The sequence below is a fragment of the Xiphophorus hellerii genome, chromosome 3, assembly GCF_003331165.1.
Source record: "Xiphophorus hellerii strain 12219 chromosome 3, Xiphophorus_hellerii-4.1, whole genome shotgun sequence".
NCBI lineage: Eukaryota > Metazoa > Chordata > Actinopteri > Cyprinodontiformes > Poeciliidae > Xiphophorus > Xiphophorus hellerii.
Window position 1 is genome coordinate 31,821,080 of NC_045674.1, and position 22,436 is coordinate 31,843,515.

At 37.8% G+C, this 22,436-nt stretch overlaps 1 protein-coding gene across 1 annotated transcript in view; it reads right to left on the bottom strand.

Annotated features, from left to right (window-relative positions):
- tsnare1 (T-SNARE Domain Containing 1) overlaps positions 1-22,436 on the bottom strand; it is a 124,221-nt gene that overhangs the window by 27,351 nt on the left and 74,434 nt on the right. Inside the window, exons 9-10 of the mRNA XM_032558887.1 lie at positions 9,204-9,276; positions 695-777 (exon numbers count right to left, since the gene is read on the bottom strand). Coding sequence (XP_032414778.1) covers positions 695-777; positions 9,204-9,276 — 156 coding nt within the window. The remainder of the gene's footprint in view (positions 1-694; positions 778-9,203; positions 9,277-22,436) is intronic.

Genomic DNA, 22,436 nt, shown 5'->3' on the forward strand with positions numbered 1-22,436 from the left:
CTTGACACTTCATTCAATACATTATTTACCATAGCTAGAGGCTTACATAGCATAGACACATAGAGCACAGCCAACTGCTATAGTTCCTGAAAGAATGGCACAATATACACATATTTCCTTGAACAGAAAGAGCAGAAGCAGACCCTGGGGCATCTTTTAAAACGTCTCTCCAGAATGTGCTCTGAAGTGGAAATTTTAACCACCCCAATCCACAGAACAGAACAAAGAACATTCCTGCCTAATTTCTAACAGCAGTTGTTGCCTAATAACACATTTTACTCTAATGTAACATACGTCTGGGCCAACACCCCAAATGTATAATTATTATCTCGGTAAAAGGCACTCATGTACTACAAATTATATATGTTGTTCTGTTATTCTGCAAGACGCAAGCACTTTATGTTTCCTCTCTCTACGTATAATTCATTGAAGTGAATGTGGAAGCTAGTAAAGGATGACATGAAATTACATCATCTGTGCAGTTATTCTGGGGGTGGTAGTAGGGGGGGAAATAGAGGGGGGGTGATAAAGCTGTGTAATCAAGTGAGCTAAGTCTCTGTTTGCATGGGCGATCAGGCTAAGCTTCCTGAGGTCGCATTACAATGCAAATGCCCAGTACTGTACAGTTAGAACAAACAAAGATTATGCAAAGCAATGTGCAGTAGACTATAGTGCAGCACAGCTGATTGGTTACCTGATACTGATTGGCCTTGGCAAGCTCCTGATTGGCCGATTCCACGTTAGATGATGTGGTCTGAATGTAGTCTTCAATACTGTCTGAAACAAAACAAAGACAGTTTCAGTTTCTTTCTATACTACATCACTGTTTGCAAGCAGTAGCACAACTTCACAGTGGTTGACTTTATCCCCTAATAAATGTGTGCATTAGTACCTCAGTGGGTTTAAAAACTTTCAAGCATAAAAGAGTCATATTACTAAAATAAAATCAGGGTTAGATGGACAAATCAGCAAACACTGAAATATCCCAACTCTTTCATGTGTCCACTAATTCATCTTCAACCTGAGGTTTGACAGGTGTAAGGAAAAGTCAATAAAGACCCAGGGATAAGACAACAATGTATGCTCATTGTGACCACACCCAACATGACATTTATTACTCCAAGGCTGAGTTACATGGTCTAAGTTCCATATATTAGCAGCATATTGGACAATGTAAAGCCAATGTTGCATTTCTCCCAAACTGAAGTGTTCTTCCTGTGATACATCAATAGTTGATAGGTATTTTTGTGTACCTAAAATACAAAGAAAGAACCACAGACAACATTTGAGTTTTTAACCAAGCTTTTGCAAAAGGAGAAGACACAGCGAACTGCTCCTCTGAACAGCTCACCGTGTGTTCTGAAACTCTGCAGTAGAACTTGCCTTTTATTAACACAAAACAAAAGAAAGGGGGCTGGTGCTAATAAGATTAGCAGTCCCCAGGAACTAACACATAACAAAAGCAGTTTTACGACTAAGGAATCTCTACGTAGGGGGGCACAGAGTATAAACAAACACAGGTTTACGACTAAGGAAACTCTCAGAAGACCATCTTCAAAGAACATGTTTTAAGGGTTAAAGAAAGGTTAGCTCTGTCTCACACACATGTTCACTTTAACCAATAGATGACCCTAGTAACACTACTAATGTAACAATGATAATAAAATTATTCTAACAATAGTCCTCTTCACTCTTCCATCAGGCTCAGGGTTTGTGTAAACAGATGTCGAGTCACAAAAGTCAGCCATCCTAGAAAGGCTGTTTGTAGTCTGTCTCCACTTTGCAACCCTGCCTGATAAGAATTTCACTAATGCCTTTTAAGTCAATGAAAAAAATGCATTGCAATAAGCAGAAGGTGGTGCATCTATAAGCTAGAAACTGATACTTAACATTGCTAATAATGAAAGAAAATACTCATCATGAGCTTGAATGCCATTGCTTTTTGGATTTTAGTGATTTATTTCATTTATTTTTCTAGGCAGGAATTAATATTTAAAGTTTTTTTTAATGAATCTAACTTTTATTAAAAAATATATGTTTTTCACATATTTATTAAGTCTGTGAAAAGAGCAATCTCTTCCACCCTGAGCTACTATAGACCACTCCCAAGTACTGACCAAAAACAGCCAATCGGAGCCCAGAGGTGGGCCTTAGCGCCATCAAGCGCTGCAATATATGTAGCGCCATGTAATCGCTGTTTGTGATCTGATAATGGTGGAGAAACAACTTACTGTTACAGAAAAACAGCTTCCCATCGGTAGCCATGCTAATTAGACTCAGCATTCATGTGCTAGCTGCAGCGTAGCAGAGACCAAGCGGGAATGAAAAGAGGGAACAAGCAGCGCCACACAGACAGTTGACTCACAGCTCTAAGGCCCTCCTACTAGATCTGATTGTTTCTTTCTAGTCAGCACTGGGTGCACTTGGAGAAGTGCACATATTATCTGTCTCATATCGTACTGTAACAACACGGTGATAGTTTCAACAAAGTTGTAAAAAATATGTCTAATAAAAGATACCGTACATACTGTTCTTTGACATATAAATTAAATATTTTATTATGACTGGAGCTAGGGTAAAATTGTGAAGTTTTAATGGATTTTCTTTCATGCATGTTTAAAAAATTGTTTAGTATCCCATGTCAACCATTCAGAGGTGCAAAATGTCTTGGTGGACTAACTACCTCCTTTGAGGCACATCTCCTCCTTGAAGCTGCAGCTCCCAAGCTCCAGCCTCTCAGAGCGATCTTCTCCCACTCTGCTCCTTCTGACTAGCCAGCAGCAATTAGCAAACACCTGGTGGAACTGCACAGCTGCTGGGGTCATTATATGAGCTACTTCTCAGTGTAATGTTGGTAAAACATTGTTAAAGGGTAAAGAGACGAGGCATGTTGTGATGACTGTTGTGATGAGTTTCAGAAAGAGATTTTAAAAGGGTAACATAGTTTCTTGATTGTGCTGTAAAGTGTCACTATTTGCCCAAAAATACATAATACTGCCTCTTTACGAGCTGAATAAGTGCAAGTTTAGCAAAAGTTTGAAAAAACCCAGATGTATTTCAGTTAAAAGTTTAGATTAAAAATGTAATAATTTCAGAATTGTTTTTAATTCTTGTAAATACACTGAAGCACTGGCTTCATTACCGACAGGGCCATTGTTCATACTGTTACAGCACACAAACAGCCCTGACAGCCCATATCATTACTACTGATCCAGCACAAACTGCTGAAGTGGCACAACCTACTCTTCTTTTCTGTATATAGAAAGTTATTGTGATGACACAGAATATGCTTGATGAAGTAGATGCTTCAGAGGGTTTTGCATCATTAACTAATTACTCATCTTAATTTACAGATTCCAATAACGCTGGGAGAGTGGCTGGTTGTTGTGGGGTGGTGTAAGTGAAAAGACTACTGTCACAGAAAAGAGGGTACAGGCTTCCTCTAGACAGACACTGGACTGCCTGATGGTGCTGAGAATTAGCTTTAAGATGTAGGAAGATGGGGAATGAAGTGCTGAGAATGAATTTTGAGGTTAAACCCAGAAGTAAAAATAGATGTTAGAGTTTTGTTCCTTCCTTTCTCCAAGTTCGTCTGAGATACTTGGAGTATTTGTTTCTCCAAATAACAGATCAGATAAAGGACTGAATTGATGCAGTTAACCATAATTGTGATGAAAGGTGACCACTGTGAACTTTTAAAAAGTAAATTTATGTATGTATACAATTTCCTCCACCCAGAACTTCTACAGGACTAAGGCCAGTTCACATTGCTGTATACCTGGACAGACCTGGAGACAAGGTGTTAAGACCTTTGCCTTCTGGTGGACGCTGCAGAGCAGTAATTGCAAAAACCAGCTTCCACGTAGACAGCTTCTTCTCCCAGGCTGTCTCTAACTAGCAAAACGAACACCTTAAAGTCTGAATAGCCAGTTACTCTGCTGGAAACCAAGCAGAGGTGAGAAGAGTAGGTAAAAATTGCACTAGTAAGAGCAGCATTACTTTCACATTTATACTGGCTGGCCAAAAAAAAATCCTCCAAAAAAGTCACATTAATATATTTTTTGACCGCCTTTAGCTTTGATTATGGAACACATTCACGTGGCATTGTTTCAAAAAACATCTGCAACGTCATAAAATTGTCCACTCAGTGTTACATTAGTTTTTCACAGAGACCTTGTTTTTCTAGTGTTTCTAGAGTTTGACCACTGAGCAAATCCATTTCCAGAACATCTCATAGACTATCTGAGATTAAAGTGAAATTCACCCACAAAACATTTTTTTTTTTAGTAATTAATTGTCTAAGTATGTTATTTAGAATTCTATCTTTATGTTTCTCTGCAAATTTTGACATTTTTGTGCAATTTATTCATTTTGGCATTATTTTGCCTAAGATCATCTCTGCTGGTCTCCTTCAATCAAACAATTCATAGGCAGTTGAATTTTCCTGTTGGTTGCAGCAGTATAGCTTGGTACAACTTCTGCACAGCCCTTCATTTGGATATAAAATCTCACCCCTTTTATCCTCCTCCCGACCCCCACCCCATGGCAAGAAAGGAGTTGGAGTAGCGAGAGTTACCATGGTGACAGGTTTGCATTGATTGATAGCATTTCTTGACTGTGTGATTTATTTGCAGTGTAGGCACAGAGTGGAATGGGTCTGCTATGCTCTGACTATTTGGTGAAGGTTTGGTGCTGAAGGGCTGCAGTGCTGAGGAAGCGGGGAAAGCTAATGGAGGCTAATGGTTGCTCTCGCTGCTCGCTCAGATAGACAAGCTATAGCATTGTCGCTAAAGAAGTCTCCAATAACACAGAAGAAGAGTTGCTAGATTTATCAATAGATGTTTTGAAAAAAGTCACTATAGCAGTCTGAAAGATCGATAAATATACCAACAAATTGGATAAGTTGACAAAAGAGCTTCTTTCTTCCTGATCACAGAGCCACTCACACCCTCCACTTATCCTTACACTTCGCCATGTCTCTTGTCTCTAAATTTGCCAGGGGCGGGTTGAGCTTTCAGAGGAGGGTTAGCTACACTTTTACTCTGTGGTGGCCAATTTATAAAAATGACCTCTCCTGCTCCCTAAACTCCTCTTTCACAATTTGATCATGGTGAGTCCTGGCATTGGCAACTTGAAATATGTCAATGCCATATTGACGTTGACAATATGGCGTTGACATATTGTCAATGCCATATCGACAATAGCATTGACATATGTCAATATTTGACAATATGTGCACATATGCTGAGGTCATCATACCTACTACTTCTCAGTGTAACACTAGCAAAACAGTAGTAAAAGGGTGTATGGAGAAACTTTGTGATGGTGTGTTGCATTCGGAGTGTCAGAAGAAGCAGGAGCTTCTTAAAGAGACAGAGGCCCAATTTCAAGATGCTAAATTGCAAAGACAAAAGTCTTTAAAGTAATATTGGATATATATAACATTTTTATGATGATTGTCAGTAACATAGTTACTTGATTGTGCTATGAATTGACACAATGTGCCAAGAAAATAAATAATATTGCTTCTTTAATACAATTTTGGCAGTTTCTGTAAGCTCCTAGGATTGTTTCTCTGCTTGGTGGCAATGATTTGACCCTTCCTAAAACCTGTTAAATCTGTTCAGTTTTTCCAACTGAAATCTCAACATGTTCAGTTGAACACCGCTAACTGAAAACCATGCCTATTCCAGCTTTGTACAAATGACAGGCTTTAACATGTCCTTTGATTCCTGTACCAGTGTCTGTCTGCTAAATAACCTTGTTGACAGCATACCTTCACTTACAGGACCATTTGGCGTGCCTATATTCTTGTGCTAGCATGAATAGGCAATAAAAGCACAAATCCGTTCTTCTACAATCTATTCATTTCTTTGTATTACTTGCTGCCTTTCTTGCACACACCTCCACAGCACAGTCATGTGTTATTCATATATGCTACTACACTAAAAAGGCCATGTTCACAAAGAGGCCAACAGCAATTTCAGTGCATCCCTTTTTAATGGGAAAAGGTCCATTATCGGCTGACTCAGTAATGATAAGATTGGACCTCTGCTGTGGGATAATGAAGTCTGTGGTCTTCCTCTAAGTCCTCCTCTATCTGTCTGCTCGCCCATTTGGATGGAGGCACACCATGTTCCTCCACCATGCCAATCCACATCAACACTGAAAGTCAGCAGGTACTTACATTCACTGCAAAAAAGACACAACCTTTAATTCCCTCTATGTTTGAGATTAAATAAAGCTAAATGCTTTGTGGATTGGTTTAGTTAAAATGATCTACATTGTTTCCACATTGTTTACAATATTTGCTGGCCTGTTATGAGATTTTGTAATTTGAACTTTCTTCAAATTCACAATTTTACATATATTTTCTCATTGAATTGCATGCTGCTGCATATTTTATGAGTGAAGCAGAAGCTTTATAAAAAAAAGAAGTTTTTTCAACATCTTTTAAGCTCTCTGTAATTAATTTAGTGCCATGGTTATGGCCATTATTCAGTTGACTGTAATCATGGCCAACTGAAAGCTGAAGCTTTCAGTTGGCCATATTTACAGGAATATTTGTCTCCTGTAAAGGAGACAAATATTGTTGTCTCCTTTACCTTAACATGCTGCTTTCCATCATTAATCATAAGAAAGATCAGACCGTACCTAACCCAGCATGCCACCCAGCTCCTGATGTGGTCTATATGGTCAGCTACTGTTTCAACTAAAACAGCAACCTCCTCCTGTGAAACCTCTGCAGACGGTCCAGAGGACGAAGGCATGTCTGGTATTCAGTCTGCCTAAAAGGACTCATGTCCTCCTTTTTTTTGTTGACCACTGGGTACACTTTTGCAACATGCATCAAATTCAAATATTGATATTAGTCCCATCTACTTGAATGCTCTCACTAAGGCTCATGTAGTGATTAGGAGTGGCTATATAGAGCAGGCTTCAGCCATTTTGGCGTTCTACGCTCCTTGTTTCCCACAACAATTGTATGTATTAAAAACAGAATTAGCCAGACAAACATTTCTGTGGCATTTATTCTTGCATTCAATTGTTAGATTAGCCTGAGGCATCTCAATGGAGCCAATAATAAGCCAAACTTATGGAGATCCACCGGTCTCTTCCTGATATCTTGGTAGATTTCTTTCTCCATGATGTCACAAAAAGAAGCAATGTGTTTAAAGTTTTTCCCCAACTTTATCATCTGTTCATGGTCTTGCAACATGCAGCAGCAATAACAAAACTGTGACAGTTTAATAAAAAAATTCTGAAAAATAAATAAATAAAATAAAATGTACATATGGATTACTTGAAAAGTGTCATTTTGTGAAAAATTGTCTGTCCGACTAACCTCTAAAAGCTGATTTAATGTCAAAAATGTATTTGTAAGAAAATAGAAAATGCTTTAACTTTATTTTTGTACCAGAGCAGCGAAAAGAGTCTCATCTTCACTCCTATTTAGAAAATGCAACACGGTGCAGCATTTGATACATCTCCAAAATAAAAAACAAAAAAGTAAAACTAAAATAACACATATAACCTCACCTTTATAGAGTGAGTCTTATGCTAATTTTAAAGATAGCATTCTTGACTTTGGAAATTATGTTGTTTTAAAACTTTGTGGTTTATTTTGGCTTATCCATTTTGTTTTACTTTTTGCACAAAAACAAGAAGAGCTGTCAGCATCATTGACTTTTTTCTCTTTAATATGCTGAATGGGTCACAAAGAGAGCTGTGTAGGGAACACTGTTTAGATTATTTAAGCTCAAGTTTGGCATTTGGCTGATAACATGTTGTAGTTTTATTTTTTTTCCAAACTCATTATTCTTGGTCCTTTTTTAGCAGTTAATAGGCTGTGAGTGAAGAATGACTGTCCCATTCCAGACAGTTTTGTTCTTCATATTAAACTCATCTTATTTGCTGTTATACCACAGCAGTTTCTTGGGGCCTCGTCCAGGATTCCAGAAGTTGTCAAGCACAAACATTTTTGGGTATGTGGTTTATGATACTAGCAAAATACCATGTAGTTATCTTTAAATATAATCTAAGGTTTTACCCAAAACTACTGCAGTTGTTACCAAAATACTTAAAAGTCTATTCACTTTAAAAAAAAGCTAGTGAGTATTGCTCTGATGCTAATCAGGATGAGAAAACTCTTGGAAATAAATCTTCTCTTATTGAAAGGTTATAAGGTTCATTTGAGGTTCTAAATTGAATCTAAATAACATACATTTTTAACATAGTACTAACTTTAAATATTGGTTTCAAAAGTTTTCTTTTGAAACCAACATTTGAAAATATGTGCTTTGTTCTGCTTAAATTTATTATTTAGAAGTGGTGTTATTTGTTTGTACTTTTATTTTATTATTTAAAATATCCACATTTGCAGTTACCTTTATACATTTTTCTGTCTAATACTTTTTCCCCCAATAAATAAATCTGATGTTATAATCAGTCAGTTGCAGAATTGTTCTTTTAATCAAATACTGTTTTTCTCCTACTCGATTGATTTTTCTGAATATTATTTTCTACTTCTACTCGCAGATAAATAATGAAGTAACGTTACTCTTCGGTACAGTTTTTACTTACTCTACCCTCCTATGTTCATATATCTGTGGCAGCCTTAAATCCATGTTTAAACAGTTTGTTCTCCTTGACCAACTAAACTTTGCAAACCCCAAACAAAGCTACGGACAGTATTCTCAGCTTGGATCTATCTATACTCTGAGACCTTTCACCTCGCTCCAGAACTGATGTACCACCCAATCAGCTCAACATTTTCCATGTATGTCTCTTTAGCTTCACGGTTGTTTGACATTTATTAGATATCAATTCTCTTTTGAGTGTTCTTGATTAAACCAGACGGAACAATTCCAGCAGCAGAGCATATGTATCTCAGTGCTAAGTTTCATTCTTCTTGCCCAGAGTAAAACACTTCAGGGAACTGAGGAGCATTTACAGAAATCAGAGCGTCTAACTGGATTTTCTCTCACAGACCAATGTCTGTGTAATCCCGACTGCATTTTGCTTCACATCAGAGAAGCTTTTCTGGTGCAAAGGTTGAAAAGTTTGTTTTGACCACAAGAATTGTTTATGATAGTAAAGCAGTTTTAGCAGTTTTCTTATGAACTTTTCTAACTGAGTCAGGCAAGACAAATGAACCAGCCTTTAAAAAAAGAGAGAAAAAAAACAATAAAACAACGTCTTACCTATTGTTTCTCCTTGTTCGTGGACCATACTGGCTAGATCCTTCATTATTTGACTGACATCCAGCATGTCTCTCTGCAGAAAAACAAAACAAATGAGAGCTATTGGTTAATTATATTGAAGGAATTAAAAAATGTTGGAAGCGTGATCTGCAGCAGGTGTTGTGCGCTTCTCTTTCTACAACCAAACCAAAAAGGGATTTAAGGAACCTGACTGGATCGGGGTTCTGATCATGTCTGAATAAACTGAGCTCCTAATATCTGTTTATGGTTGTGTGATATTGTGTCAGCCACAGTCCAACAAACATATTTTGCTTTCCTAAATTTAAGAACCTTCAGGCTGTTTTTGGATGCACTGCTTGTCAAAATGTTATATGCTAGAACTATTTTGATGATTTTAAAAATCATCAAAAATCTGCGGTTTCCCAAACAACCACAATGAAAGATGTTCCTGGGTAAACCTTCCTGTCAGCTGTGTTCAGACCTCTGAATCTCTGGGAGTTTGGTTGATTTGTTTTATTTTTTATTTCATATATTTTGTCAATAGTACAGATGAAAGACACATCATAAGAATGTGTCTTTATGAAAACAATCAAGTATTTTCACTTAGACTTTTCCCATTATTATCGCCCAGATATATTAAACCAAATACAAACATACAGCAAGTATGACATTCAATTCAATTAAAATATTGGGAAATTAAATATTACAGTTTTCTTTAAAGAGTTGTCGTAGAAGCTGATTATTGTGGGCAGAAAGGATTTCCTGTAGCAGTCTGTATCACAACAGGGCTGAAGAAGTCCCTGGATGGCAACACTGATATTCAGGTTTGTCTGTAATATTTTTTTTATGTTTTTGAAGAATTATTTTTTGCCTCATCATTTTCAGAGGCTCCAGAACAGAACCAGCCTCTGGTTCTGACCCTGGCTCTGATGCTGCTGACCAAACACAAGACACTGCACTTTCCACGGCACACTTATGCATAAGACAAGGGAGTGATACAGTTGCACGAAAGAAAGTAGACAATATAAATAATGAACAAAATACACAAACACATTATGTAATACTCTTGGACTGATCTTATTATTAAGATTAAGATATTAGGAGAGCTTCTGAGAGTGACCCATTCCTTCACAAATATTAGTTAAAAACAGTCTGCATGCTTAGGAGCTTCATTTTATTCAGCTATTGCCGTGGAAGTGATTGAAACACCTGATTCTTATAATTCTTATAATTTGGATTATTTGCAAATACTTTTGGCAATATAGTATATGTTTAATAAAAACCTTCAACTAAAACACGGTTTGATCACGGAACCAAACATTTCCATTTTTCATGTGGCTGTACAGAGTTTTTAAATGAAGTAGGTTCCCCCTTTAATAACCAAATTCTGTTCGTTGGTGTTTAATCCTAACTACTCTCTGCTTTGCCTGACTGGAAAAAAAAAAAAAAAAAAAAAAACTTCACAGTTTTTATTCACTTATTCTTCTGTCAGGGCACAGAGCAAGCTGGAGCAGTTCTGGATGACCGCAACTAATTCTCCACAGTCTCTAAGCTTTGAATCTACTCTCAATATTTCTGCTCAAAGCAAATGAAAGCTTATAAAACCTCTGTCTATCTCCTGCTCACAGGCCCTCCCTCCCCCTTTCTATTCCTCCATTATGGCTCTGTGCAATCACAGCTGCGTTGTGTAGACTAACCCACTGGGCCATCCATCACAGGTGGTGGAGATTGCTGTGGAAACTGGCAGCCATCCTGTCACTTGGCAAAAAATGCTTGGAAGGAGCCAAAAAGGCCTCTGGCAAACCTTGCACTGCTAAAGACTTTTTTGAATTTACCTTTAGGCAGGCAGGTCTATCAAGCTGTAATAGAATAACAAATTTATTTTACCTGGCAAAGAACTGGGCAATCAGGGCTCATTTCATCACAATGACAAAACAGTGTGTTGCCAATTTAGTGTCAGTGGAGAGCTGTGTGTGGAACAAGCACACACACACAGCAGAGGAAAATGGCAAAGATGTTATGGGTTAGGGCCTTTGCCCAAGGGCTGAGTGTGTGGCCAGGCCTGGAGCCAACAATGTGCCCTTTTCCATTTTTCATAGGCTTTAAATTCTGATAGCAGTGAGCCTAGCAGCCTCTGGATACTGGCAATAGGCTTAGAACCAGGCCTGAAGATTTTTCCATTATGTTTCCGACAACAGGTTTATTACAGCGGGGGGGTTTATTACCCAGAGCAAAGTATATCAGTACTACTCAGAGATGGGGTTTAAATTCTGGTCCTTAGGGGACATTAGGCAAAACAAAGGGCTACTTCCACATTTTGATTGTTCACTACCTGCTAAAATTATTAACTTTTTGGAATGTATTCATTGTTTTAAGTATGACTTTATAATACTTCAGCAGTACTTCAGGACTGTGTCAGCTTCATGAAGGTCCACAGATGTCACACCATCTGTGGACTGTTTGCATGTTCACCCTGTTTTGTTATTTTGTCTGGATACTCTGGTTTCACTTCACCATCCAGAAACATGGACGGTGGATTAAATAGTGAGATTAAATTGCTCTGAGATGAGAGTGTATCAGCATGCCACTCTGTCTGTATTGGCCCAGTGAAAGACTGTTGGATCTCTTAACCTGAAGGAAGGCACCAGCTCATCGAGCTGGGGGTTTTAATCTGATATCTACTGGCAATGAAAGCAACATGACAAAGTTTCAGAGGATTTAGAGAGCTGCTTCTTAATATGTCTGAAAATTAAGAAACTTGATAACTTATAGGAACCAACTAAGGATGGATTTGGAAAAATAGCAAAATAAAGTCTGGATCTAATTTTTTAATTTATTTTTTCCTCCCCTCCAGGGGGTCTTTTTGTGGGCTCTAGTGTCCCTTATATAAAAGTAGGCTGACAGGAAAGGGGGACGGAGAGGTGGAAAGACATGTGGTAAATGTCGACGGGTCTGGGATCGAACCCGCAACTGCTGTGTCAAGGACTCAAGGCCTCCAAACGTGGGTCGCGCTATCCCCTACGCCACCACAACACACCCCTGGATCTAATTTTTATATTGGTTCTATGTACAGTACAGACCAAAAGTTTGGACACAACTGTGTGTCCAAACTTTTGGTCTGTACTCAGTTCAGACCAAAGGTTTGGACACACCTTCTCATTGAATTCAATGAGAAAGTGTGTCCAAACTTTTGGTTTGTATTGAATACAGACCAAAAGTTTGGACACACAGGTGTGTCCAAACTTTTGGTATGTACTGTATGTAAAACCTTTATTTTGAGCTTAATGAAATGAATGTAAATCTGAGTATATCAAATCAATGGGAGATACAGGAGGTTTGTGCCCCTTTTACTGGCAGTTAAAGGCCACCTTATGCTTCTTTCGAAATAAAAAGCCTCAGGCAAAGGACAACAACATAAAGGTCTGAGTACACAAATGTAAAGGACTTAATGATGATTTTTCTTCGAAGTTTCCTTTCACAGCTTTTAAATGCAGACTTTTCTTATGATAAGCTTTCCAAATCATAAACACATTCAGTGTTGGAAGTGATACAGAGTTTGGATTAGATGAAGCCTCACTACTGACAATGTCTTCTGATCAGCCAGCCAGAGAAACCCATTTCCTCTGAACGCATGAAGAGATTATGTTTTTCTTTTCAAATGGTTTTGTCTTTTTCATTTGACGGGGAGTTTGAAATTTGTGTTTTGAGAGTCTATGTAAGACTCGTGTTTTAAACTTCTTCCTGCAATTGGTTCACTTAGTTCTTGATTTTCATTTTCTTTCCTACTTGAAATGACCCAAATCAGGTATATTTGCCCCTATGCAAACTGTATTTGATCTTTTCATGACAGTCTGAACATTGCAGATTGGACACATACATTGTCATAATAAACCCCATAAGTATCGGCTGATGCAGGTAAAGTAGTACTGCAAGAAATGCTTTTTTAAATAATAATAATAATAATTATTATTATTACTATTATTATTTTCCAGAAGAATCAGCTGGCAGAAAACCAGCCTCTTATTTATGTAAAGTTTAACCTAAAGCTGCAGCAGATGCAGAGGGCAGCACTCTACTGCTTACCATGGCCAGGGCTCACCTCTCACTAAGCAACACGCAAAATTTGAACTCACAAAGAATCAATGAAGTGTCCCCAGGCTTTTGTTGGATGCTCCAAAACATTACGATCTAAGTCTAAGACTTCCTCAGTGTCAACGCTCACCTCTGGTCTTCTGGCACTTAGTCAATAGTGCTGTTGTTTCTGTGAGGAGAGTGACTAGAAAGAGACCATGCTGGAACAAATGAAGGGCTTTGGGTGGGTTCATTTCTTCATGAGACAAACATGCCAATCTGAAATTCAGACATTTTTTCTGTCTGATAAAGGGACCACAGCAGAGACAGCAAATAATTAAACTTGAGTCCAAGAGGGGAAAATAATCACAACAACAAACCTGCCGGAGAATCTGATTGACATTTAAGTCAAAATGTAGCTCCAGCTGTAAGGATTCATCTAATACCGCTTGGTTTGAGCAGTTGATGGAGAAGCTGCAGCTCAGCATAAAGCTTTGCATCCTGTGCAGAAAACAGGTTTCATTTACAGTGGAAAGCCTTGTAAATGATAGTTCCTACATAACATCTGGTCAGGACATTCAGTTTTAAAAAATCAGCAAACCTCTCTGCAACTCAAAGATTTACAGTTTGTTCATATATTCTGATGCATGATCACAAGAGGTTTACTATTCATTATAGCAGGGGGGAAAAAGGGATTCCAGAAAGTAGATTAAAGGGTGACACTTTTTCTCTCTTTGCAAAGATTGAAGTTAATAGAGGCCGACAGCAGTAACATTAACCCTCTGATGTCTGAGTGACTGACTATACAGTCTTCCGTGACTGGGTCTTTTTTGACCAGGGTTACAATCAACGTGTTTTATGCTACTTTTGTCATTTTGATTCAAAATAATGTTTTGTATAATACTTTTTACTGTGTTTTATTTCACACAAGTATTATTTTATGTTTGAAATATTTTCATTTTTCATTTTTTTAAACATTTTTAGAACAATTTGTTGAACATTTTTAAAACAAAATGACAACAACTGCAATTTTACAACAGCAATGATGAAATGTCAATAACGGACAATGTCAACATCCATTGTGGGCATGAGTGAGAGTGTGGGCATGGGGAGAGGGTGCGAAAAAGCATGTTTCTTGAAACTAGCTAGCTAACCAAGCTAGCTAACATTACTGTCTGTATTCTACTGTGCTGTGTGTATCAAACAGGTGAGTGTATGTATGTGTGTGCATCCATCCATCCATCCATCCTCTTCCGCTTATCCGGGGTCGGGTCGAGGGGCCAGCAGCCTAAGGAGGCCCAGACTTCGCTCTCCCCAGCCACCTGTTCCAGCTCGTCCGGGGGAATCTCAAGGAGTTTCCAGGCCATCTGGGAAACATAGTCCCTCCAGCATGTCCTGGGTCTTCCCCGGGGGTCTCTACCCGGAACACCTCACCAGGGAGGCATACTGATGCCCAAGACACCACAACTGGCTCCTCTCTATGTAAAGGAGCAGCATCTCTACTCTGAGTCCCTCCTGAAAATCTGAGCTTCTCATCCTATCTCTAGGGGAGAGTCCAGACACCCTATGGAGAAAACTAATTTCGGCCGCTCCTATCCGTGAACTCGTTCTTTTGGACATGACCCAAAACTCATGACCATAGATGAGGGTAGGAACGTAGATCGACTGGTAAATCAAGAGCTTTGCTTTTTGTCTCAGCTCTCTCTTCACCACGACAGACCGGTACAGCAGCCGCTTCACTGCAGAGGCTGCATCAATCCGCATGTCGATCTCTTGCTCCATTTTCCCCTCATTCGCGAACAAGATCCCAAGATACTTGAACTCCTCACTTGGGGCAGGACATTCTCCCCGACCCGAAGAAAGCACTGTATTCTTTTCCAGCTCATTTATTTATACATTTATTTATATAGCTATAAATTTTTATTCTATTTATTGAGATGATAAAAAAAAGAACCTTGAAGACAATGATCAACATGTTTTGCATGTCATTCAACACACTCTCTCTCTTGGTTTTCTCATCCAGAGTGTCAGACACACACAGAGACACCCACACACATGCACACACAAATAATACACATGCACAATAAAGTATAGGCAGTAATAGTAGCCAGTTGGTTAGATAACTAGTGTTGGCTAACTTTGAAGTAGGCTAATATGTTGAGTCGTGACAATAACTCTGTCATAGTACTCATGATTGACACGCACACACATATTTGTGAGGTAAAAAATAAAGATAATACTTATATGTAAAAGTTATTGCTATGTAAAATATTATTACTCACGGGTGACACTTAGGACTTAGTGTGTATGGTTCACAAAACATGTGTTCCTGACAGTCACAGTTAGTAAGAAACAAAGATTCCCATTAAATTTCATAGGAAATGAATGTGGGTCATTTTTGACCCACTCATGGAAGAAAGGGGTAGTAATATAAAGCATGTAATTTCTTAAAATATATAAAAGCTAAATTAAAAATTTTAATTGCATGACATGACATCAGTAACATATTTTTTGAAGAATACCTGGAATATGAAGTGATAAAAACTTTTCATTACAAAGATATTGCAAAAACATTACTTCACCTGGTCAAAAAGGACCCACTTAAGAGTTAAGGGGGGTTATCAGAGGGTTAAAATAAGAAGTCTTCTAACTATATGATGGAGAAAAAAACCCCAAAAAACAAAAACAATCAGATGTGGATGTTTCCACTTGTGCCTGCAGAGGGAAGTGTGGCACAGTGGAGTACTCCTGTCAGCTTCCTTAAAGGAACCAACACTCTTAGAGCCTGTTGAACACAAGAGACAGCAATAGGAAGACAAGTAGCACAGAGACTGCACAACCTCTGCTGGAGGGCTGGAGACATTTACGCACTCTGGTACAATGACATGAACGTCATAGAGGACAAGACAGCTGGGCAACATTAAAAAATAAAATAAAATGAAATAAAATAAGAAAAAAAGATTAAAGAAATCATTAGTTCTTATTACGGTAATTAAAATTTTAAGTTTATCAGTTAGTATTTTAAAAGTATCAAATGCTGTCTCCTGCTGCTCTGCTCGTCTGACCTTAGTGATCCTTTGGGAGTGTGCATTCAGACAGGTTTTCTCTTTTACAGTCCACTTCAACCGGACCGAGACCTAGGTTTTTAGGCGGATCAGAGTTCGGTTTTTAAGTCCAATTTGGAATTCAAATTTGCATTCAGACCTCCCCAAAAACTCAGACTTTCTAGACAAACGGATTAGAGTCTGATTCAGGAATCTAATCCTGGGTTGGTCTGAAAACACCCTTAATCACGACTTGCCTATTCTATTTGAACGTGTGTGTGACTTGCAGTGTAAAGTTGCTGTGAGTTTGTCAGCATGAAAAGGTGTTGAAAAAGTTTTTTGTTTTTGTTTTTTTATTAGTTTTGCTAGCTCTGTAACAATAGGAGCTGTTATACTGGCCTTTTTTAAATATATTTGTTCAAACATGTTGAAATAGGAAATGCCATATAAACTGGCAATATTCCATGCTGGAATATTAAGAGTTTTCTTTGGAAACCAAAGAAAGCCCTCCTGTTGGTGTTGGTCTGATTTTAACAGTGTGTTACTGTATATCAGCTGCCCTCTGGGTCAAGGAGCACATCAGCAGATTCTGTCATGTCAGCTGTGATGTAGCAACATTCTGTGATGCATTTACTCACCATAGATACGTTAGTCACAATTTGCTGTCAACACTTGTCATCTCAAGTTTATTTTGTTCTTGATGTGTACTGGCCTACAAGAGGGAAAACTATTTCTTTATGATGTGACTCTTTTTTCTAAAGGGAAACAGTCAGCAGCTTTAGATAAACAAAACTTACTGAGGCAACTGATTAAACATTGTCCAAATGACGATGTTTTACATCAATTTGGTGGGAATCATTAGGTATTTGGCAAATTGATCTTATTATGATTCAGAAGACTAATGTGATTACAAATCAACTGATGACATAATCAATGATTACCCCTCACTGCTCATGTTAGATACACAGGTTCCAAACATAGATGTTGTGTATTAGAAAATTCACAGTTATGGTGTTATAAGTTATAAGATTCTGGAAATGGCTTTCTGCGTATCACATGTCAGAGCTGTTTTTACCTGGTTGTGATTGTGTAATTTTTTTTTATCTTGCATCCATATGCACTTATTCATAGTGCATAGGATGTGTGATTCAGTGAAGTATCTTTAGGTGGAATGTCATAACCAAATAGTTGGAATGAACTTTACCTTTTAAATATGAGGGGCCGTTTAGGACAAAAACTATGTTTTGTCTCTCACACACTACTAAAGACTCATACACACACAAAATATTACAATTGCACATACTGTATATACTATTAATCCTTGTGTTGTCTTGAGGGTCAAAAGTGACCCATTACCATGTTTACCTGTGGAAAAAATAACCTAAACTATCTTTTTCCGACTTAAAATTTTGTGTATTTTGTGTATGCATGTAAGACAAACATTTTATGCATGTGTGATATTTTGGTAGTGTATATGCACAATTTTAGTATTTTCTGTGTGTGTGAGAGAGAAAAAAAGATATGTGTGTATGACATTTTAATAGTATATATGTGCAATTTTTATATTTTCTGTGTGTGTATGAGTCTTTAGTAGTGTGTGAGAGACAAAACATAGTTTTGGTAGTAAACTGCCCCTTATATTTAGGAGTTACCATTGGTCACTTTTGGTTACAGTATTGTTTTACTTTCACTTCGATGTTGAAATGTGTAGCATAGTTTATGTTATTTTTTGTCATTTCAGTGATTTTCGTTGTATTTCACATATCCTGTATGCGGCTTGAATCCTACCCAAGAAATTTTATCTCAGCATGTCATATTTACCACAAACAGTCAGGATGCCAGAGTTATGTACTCCTCACATACCAGTTTTCTTCATTATACATTTTGTGTTTTTTAAAATTAGTTCCTTGATTAACATGAGGATTGCCCTGTGATGAACCAGTCGCTTCAGTGAGGCGCCACACCCAGCTACCCGGTGAGGATAAGTGAGTATTGACAAAGGATGGATGGATGAATATTAGGACAACTGAGACATTTGTTAATAAAATCAGAATCGCCCTGCTCTACAAATTGATGTAGCAAAAAACAGATTGTTTTCTCCTTCCCCTCCAGGTGACTGGCATTGTGCAATACAAACAGATGAGAAAATATGCATAACAAACACTTGCTATCTCCTTAACAACAGCACATAATAGTGCTGAGATGTGTTCCTCTATCACCTCCACCCACAGCACATATGGAACAGCCATGTGGGCTTGAGAAGTGCCCAGATTTTTAAATGTGTTTACTTTCATGCCATCTCCTATATTATGTAACCTGTACAGCATGCTACATGGAAGAATAAAGCTATTATGAACCATCAATGTGGAGCTTTGGATTCTGATAATATGTACAGTTAACCCTAAACACACTCCCAGGGATATTGTTACAGCCCCTGGCCTCTTGAGGCTGTGCAGGCTCTTTGTTTTTTTTTCTATTATGCAGGATCAGCTGTGAGGGCACACCCTTTCTGATTGGCTGCCTAGAGGCTGCAGGAGAGCAGCCACCCCATTGGATCAGCAAAGCCAATCAGACGTTGATGAGGCCCACCTGCACCATATAAAAGACATCTGAATTCATTCCTCCAGTGGGGCAGCTAGCAGGAAGAGGTTGTGTAAAGCTGACCCCCACCTTCTGTGTTTGATGACTGTTTTCGGACAGTTTGAACAATTTTGTTCTTGCTTCTTTTGCTAAGTGGTGAATCTGCTTTAGATAAATCTTGAACAAGGTAGAGGCTTGTGTTTGGGAGGTTTTGGTGCTCTCTTTTGTCCTTTCTTTTGGGTTGTTTTGAGTTACTTTAGACTGACGTGTTTGAACATCTTATTTAATTTGCACTCAGTGATATCTGCATTTGCTGGTCCTTTACTTTTGTTTAATTGGGTTAAGTTGTATTGTGTTTTGGTTCTGTGAAAACCTTCTTTTTGTAATAAATAATTTTTTCATTCCACTTTTTCTCTGGACACATCTTTATGTTACCGTCCCTGAACCCCTAGACCTTGGGGGGCGTAACAATATATATATATTCTGTATATATACACAAAAATACAATGTTGCAATCAACTTGTCAACCTAACAATGCAGAGTCTGGATGGATGATATGGGTAATCAAGTTAGCAAACCAAGACAAAGGACATACATTTTCATCTGCTGCTCACTGTGATTCCTCCTAACCCCTAACACTCCCTCACATGTCTCTCACTTTATTTGAAAAGTGTGTTTAATGCAGATATGAAATTCTCCCTACATCTCCCACCCAAACCCAAAGGCGTTGGGAAAGAAGAAACAGTGTCAATGCTGCAGCATAAAAAGAAGTAAGAAGATTTACTCATAGTTTCAGTACTGAAAAAAGCGGGAAGGGTAAAACAAGAAAAAAAAAAGACAGAGTATGATGACATTTCTTCTTACCAACTGTATAAGTGACATCTTTTTGCCCTCTATGAATAAATGGTTTAAAAATGTATATTCATGTTTCCTTTTCTGGCAGACATCCAAAGTCTAAACATCAGTGAAGAAAGTGTTGCCAACAGCAGGACTGGAAGGACTTTAGGGACACAGAGACTACTGTTAAAGACAAAGACAGTAGTTAAAAAAGGATCTACCTGCTTCCTTATTTGAATTTCAAAACAACAAAGATGAAAGTATCTATTTATCTCTAACATTTCTCTAGTCTTTACTGCAATGGCCGTCAGCTCAGAAGCCAAAAATGTATTCATCTGTTTCCAAGGGAAAGATGCAATAAAATCACCTTTAACATTTGGAATGGTGAATTGATCTCTTATGAGAGGTTTTTCTTGTTTTGTTTTTTCAAATGAGCAAATGACTTCTACTGAGGTTTTAATTTTCTTATGTGCTCTTGTCACTACAAATATCTGTTGCAATTGATGGATTGTATTATTGAAAATATCCACTCTAACCAAATACTTTGCACTGCAAGTTTACTCACTATAATTAGCTACAGCAGTAGTTCTTTTTTTATCAGTGTCTGAGCCAAATAAATAGCAGCTTAAATATATTTTTATTGTTTTCACCTCCAGTCACCACACGTGTAGCAAAAGATTAAATTGACTAGTTAAGAAAGTGAGAAAAAGTATAAAAACCAGATCATACTCCAGAGTTTGGTTTCCAAGACAGATAGGATCTTCAACTTGGCCTTTTGAGAGCTGCATTAAGAATAAAATGAAATGGTCTGATTATGCATGTGTTTTCATCATGCGTAAGTCGAGACTGATGTTATTGGTATAGTATCGGTATCGGTCGATATTAGCTGTAAAATTTTATAGGCCAGTCCGACAAAACAATTCACCGATATAAAAGGAGTTGTTTTTATTTGATGAACCAGTGACGACAATGTCTGCAGCACAGCACGTCATAAGACACTGTTAAGTATTAATGCAAAACTGATGTGCTTTTCATTTGTTTCTTGTGAGCAAGTTGAGTTTAGTTGTGTGAAGATTTAGAAATTCGCACTGTTTGTGTTGTCATTATCTCAGAGAGATAAAAATGCATTTTGCATTTGGTAGCAGAGTAAATTGACAAAGATAATGCAGTATTTTAATTCCACAGTAGAGAAAGCCATATAGTTTCAGTAAGTAGGTATAGGCAAAAAAATATCTGTATTGATATTGGTTATCATCCAAATGAGTTTCAGTATATCGGCATATCGGATATCAACCAAAAATCTGATATTGTGCATTCCTAAAATACTCCCCTCAATCTCATATAAATTGTCTTATAGGAGAGAATTTTGGATGTTACACCAAAATGGTCTCATACACATGCTTATTAGCATTATTATTTATTGAGCAATCAAATGTTAGTTCTTATTGGGCTTATTAGAAGAAAATGTATGTATTGTTTTTATGAAACAGTATATCTACTCTATGACAGATATATTCATGCATCAGTTGGGACTATAATTTCTTTCCTCCATGTCTTAATTTTACAGTAATAATTGCAAGGAGAACATTTCCTGTCACTTATCAGTGGAACAAGAAACCTGAATTAGAACATAATAAGGTTTCAGTGGAATATTAGTTTTTGATGTCACGCCAGGCTGATATTCTTGTTAATTCTGATGGGGCAGCCAGCTGTATGCAAAATGATATCATGAAATTAGCTGTTCAGGTTGTGATGAGAAGTAAAACAATACAATGTAATAATAAACATGTTTCATTATTAACTTAATCTTTGAAAATTCTGCTGAATATGAATAAAACACTGTATGCTTATTAGAATTAATCTTGTGTAGATTTCAGCTATAGCTCTGGACCTGAAGGGTAATTCCAGTGGACTCATAATCTTCAAGGTGCAATGGTAGGATAGGCACGATTTACTATTCGATCCTTTTTTTTTTACCTATTAGCCATGTGTAGTGTTGAGATTCCCCTTGAACACTGTCCTGTCTTATGTCTTTTTTCAAATTAATTTTTGATAAAAATTGTATCCTGTGCCAAAGCACATAAAGTGCGGATGGAAGGTGACAGTAAAAATGGGAATCTGAAGTGCAGCATCGGCTGGATAGAGATATATCAGCCTTACCAGCCTTACTATGTCAAAACATATTTGATGAGTCAACCCTAAAAGCTGATAAGAGATCTACAATAATCAAAAACAGTTGAAAGTGAAAAGGTTTTCTAAACTGCAGATGGCACAGATGTTCTCACATCCAGATAAAGCAACATGAGTTTCAGTTAGAGCTGCAACATTGTAAGGCTCCTCTGGTCTCTGAGGGGGGAAAATTAACCTCAGATCCAAACTTTTCATGAGCGAGGGAGAGAAACTGATAATGATGACAGATACGAGGTTCTCTTGGTCCTTTGGGAGGAAAGTTAAAAGAAAAGTGAGGTGTGTTGGGACTCACTGCTGATTTACTGGTGGGAAGAGATGTGAGTGGGAGGGTGTTTGGATGGAAAGAAAGGAGGTGTGGAGATGAAAAAGAGCATTGTCAGATTGTAGCACTCCCCAAAGGAGAAACGTCAAGCCCCTTAGCCCGTGCCTGAGCGCTGCTGGTGACATTTGTCCATACAGCTATGACTAAAGAGCAAGCCAGGCGACCCTGCCTGAACACCAATCATCTGCC